At 43.4% G+C, this 4116-nt stretch overlaps 1 protein-coding gene across 1 annotated transcript in view; it reads left to right on the forward strand.

Moving 5' to 3' along the window:
• Positions 1–957: 957 nt before the first annotated feature.
• LOC310856530 (PC3-like endoprotease variant B) overlaps positions 958–4116 on the forward strand; it is a gene marked incomplete at both ends in the record, with an annotated part of 134370 nt that continues 131211 nt past the window's right edge. The window contains 2 exons of the mRNA XM_083762002.1: positions 958–967; positions 1526–1632. Of these exons, the coding sequence (XP_083618128.1) occupies positions 958–967; positions 1526–1632 (117 nt within the window). The remainder of the gene's footprint in view (positions 968–1525; positions 1633–4116) is intronic.

A 4116-nucleotide genomic window follows, 5' to 3' on the forward strand; every position in this document is an offset into this window, starting at 1 on the left:
ACTCTTGTTAACGTACTGTCCCTCCCTCTATAAAATATAACAAAGATGAATCAAGTCATTGAAACTTCTGAATTATGTCTATATAAATCCATTACAAATGTTCGGAATATATTACGTTCCCTATATAATTTGCGACAACCTACGGAGCCAATCCAATCCGTCGAGGGGGGCCACCGACATAAGCAACAAGCTGCCAACTGATTGGCCAAGCGACGCCAGTAAAAATACACAATCCCTGATTGGATTGGCCGACCAAGTAATAATGAGCTTTTTGAAATGTCTGCAGTATAAAATAATGATGAGTGAGTCACTGAGGTAGTGGTTAAGGTATGTTTAGGTATGTTTCGTGTATCAGTCATCACGCTCATGTCACTACGATACGATACTACTTTATTGTCAGCTTGCACTGGAATTAGTTAGTTTTGCGTCCATGACGTCACCATTCAAGATACAGACAAGACATAGACATATTACATTACATGTCGAAAAGAGTTTGGTTCGTAATTCCCCCAGCTGTCTCCTCCTCACTTGCTGAATCTTTGTGACTGTCGGCGTCCTCCATTTCTGGGCTCTGTGTGCGCGGAGCAGACGCTGAACTGGACTTAGTATCCCGCGGGCCCTGCTTCTTCTTAGGACTCATGATAAAGACTTAAAGTTGCCAAACTAAATACTGAACTGTAAACTCCCTATTGTACGGAAAGTGTACTCTGAAAAATATAGTTTTAAAGGATTAATCCAGCCGTGTTACCGGAGCACGAGGTTCAAGCAGCCATCCTGTCCCTTGCGTCACGTGACTCCGACACATTACATTACAAAATGATAGACATTACAGGACACAAATCACAGAAACGGACAGGAACAAGAACACATCCTCTGGTTTAACGATGTTGGTTTAAAAGCAGGACAGACTGATGTACAAAAGAGTCCTTTAGTCCTTTAGGCTCTATAAGCGTCGCAATGTCAGCATGTAGATCTGCTATTTGTCCTATTTTTTTTTTTTTATGTTGAAAGGAACCTCTTAACTAGTAACTAACCGCTGTCATAATACTAATTCTAGTGGAGTAAAGAGTACCAACATTTGCCTCCAAGATGTTGTGATAAAAAGGTACATTTACGTTGGTGGTTTTCACCAAGCAGTGAGAGTCAGAGAATGTAACATGTATTCAGAGGCCTGGAGGAGCCCTACACACACACACACACACACACACACACACACACACACACACACACACACAGACTGCACGCCGAAGCTGGCCTACCATAATGTTATGCTAATGATATGGTAATCATATGGAAATCTGCACCGGTGCTATTACACATCGCTACAGAGAGAGAGGGGGGGGGGGGGGGGGGGGGATTGTGGGAGGCCTTTCACCATTGGTTGGGGACTGGGGACTTCCTGGTAGCTGTGTGTGTGTGTGACTGTGTGTGTGTGTGTGTGTGTGTGTGTGTGTGTGTGTGTGTGTGTGTGTGTGTGTGTGGCGCGGCGCACTCACTCACACACACATTGTGTTTGTGTGTGCAGGTCCCCAGAGGACACAGGACGTGAGTGACAGGCGAGCTGCTGAGGAGCAGATGACTGACCACGCCCTCACCTTCAACGACCCTCTCTGGCCCATGCAGTGGGAACTGGTGGGTGTGTGTGTGGTTATGCCCAGACCCCGCCTCATGTCTGTCTCTCTCTCTCCTTGCCATTCTGTCTCTTTCCTTGCCTGTCTCTCTCTCTCTCTCCTTGCTTGTCTGAGAGAGAGAGAGAGAGAGATCGAGAGATCTTGAGCCGTGGTGGATTGATGAGGCTGCACAGTTAAAATCCTCAGTGTTCATTTAACTCTGAGAGTGTTCAAATGGAAGCAGGTGGTCCATTTGCTTCCATGTATGCAGTAAGTGTGATTCTGGGTGCAGGTACAGACTTAACCTGATTTATTAGGCCTATAGTGATGCACATTAGTTCCAACAACGTACGGTATAGTGATATTGTTTGGTTAAAACAAAAATCATTGCTATTGTCTCTCCGAATCTTAAATAAACAGAAAACACATTTTCAGGTACTGTAGGGGGCAGAATGCCAGCCAGTCAGGAGAGAGTACCCATTTATCAGATTCATTTTTATACTGTTCCAGTCCCCCAATTTCAATTTCAATTTCAAGACTTCACTTACTTAATTCCATCCCCGGAAAACAATGATTGCATCTGAAGCCTTCATCATCGCGAGATACGTGTTCATTCAAACATAAATATTATAAAATGTAATATCAGCTAAACCCCAATATATGATAATTGTCTGTTTCGATACGATATTGCATTTCTATAAGGCCGATATTCCAGATGCCGGTTGAACGTAGATCTGCTATTTTTCAATAGCTAAAGTATAAGATAATGCTTGAGACACCAAAAAGGGTTCCTCTACAGAATCGTGCATCCCTATAATTTTCATAGTTCTATTTCATGGTCCCTGATTTATTGATATCTTCTGTCGAGTGGAAACCTCAACTGTTCGTTTTCAGGATAAAAAAAATCTAAACGGGTCGATTCGCGGCAGGTTTAGAGCTTGCAGATCTGCTATACCTTTGATGCTTTTGTGTGACGATGTAGTATGAATCAAGTAGGGTGTTGATTTACCAAAAGAAACTGGAACCCCTTTTAGTGTTGAAAAATAGCAGATCTACAAGCTCATAGCGCGCCACCGAGTGGCGCGCTACGAGCTTGTAGGTCTGCTATTTTTGAAAAATCGTAAAAACGCGGCACAAATCTTTGAATATATATTCTTTCAGAATACTTACAAAATATATTTCGATTTAAATGGGTTAAAATATGGAGATAATAGGTTTCTGCTCGACAGCAACGATATGATATATTGACATGCAAAGGGAAATTGTGTATCTGCTGGCTGACCTCCACATGCAAGGCTGTGCCCTTTGTAGCCCGTTATGCATTCAGCGCCTGCTCAAGAACACTGGGAAGTTAACCCACAGACTCTAAAACCCCCAGTGTCAATGTAACTCTGAGAGCGTGCACATCAGATTCATACGAGGTTTCCGCCGGACACACACTGGTCTGATGAACCCATTCTGACCTGAGATCAGATTCTAAAAAATGTCAGTCGCTCTTCGATTTTTTTCAAAAATAGCAGACCTACAAGCTCGTATCGCGCCACTCGGTGGCGCGATATGAGCTTGTAGATCTGCTATTTTTAAATAGCTAAAGCACGACATGATGCCGACACCAAAATGGGTGCCCGGTCAGAATGGGTTAAGTTCACTTCATAGAGATAAACATGTCTAAATTCACCACAGATGATTTTTTTTTTTACAGTGCCCTCCTCCCAGACCTCCCTCAAACCAATTGCACACCAGCTGAACCAGCTTCAGCCAATCTGTCTAAATCAATAGTTCTCAAACTTCGTGTCAAGGACCCTCAAATTGATATCTGGACGCCCCGTCTGAAAATGTTTTGTGCAAGGGACGGGTCAGAGTAGAATATTTATGTTAAAACATTTGAAAAATGCCTGCAGTGCGGCACGAAGTGATGCGCTGTAAGCTTGTATATCTGCTATTTTTTAATAAGCATGTATGAATTCAGGGGCAGCGGTGGCCGAACGGTTTGCGGAGCGGTCTTGATATCGGAAGGTCGCTATAGTTCGTATCCCCGGACCGGCACGTTAAAATTACCACGGCTGAAGTGCCCTTGGACAAGGCATTGAACCTCTACCATGAAATGTTCTATGAGCAGGGCCTGGCTGTAAACAAGGTCTTGAGCTAGGTCCAGTTACCCTGGGTAAACATACGTACCTTTCCTTTCCTTTGAATAATAGAAGAAATTAGGTACATCTGTATCCAACGCGAAACGCAAACCTAACATCAGCAGAAGAGGGTTTTACTTGGGGAAAAGCGGTACCCAGTAACGGATTTGGTTTTCACCAAAATGTCATGATATAAGGTTTTGTGCTGGAGACGGGGTTGAATGAGGAAAAGGGAGGGGGAGTCCCACACACTGTCTTCGGTCTCTCTCTGACCATCATCTGATGCCTGATTCCTGATCCCACGCACCGGTTCATGTGCAAAAATATTTTTATTTTATTTTTTCTCCAAAGAATAGCATGTATAAAATATGGATAAA

Source organism: Protomyctophum parallelum (assembly GCF_964188405.1).
Source record: "Protomyctophum parallelum genome assembly, chromosome: 3".
Taxonomy (NCBI): domain Eukaryota; kingdom Metazoa; phylum Chordata; class Actinopteri; order Myctophiformes; family Myctophidae; genus Protomyctophum; species Protomyctophum parallelum.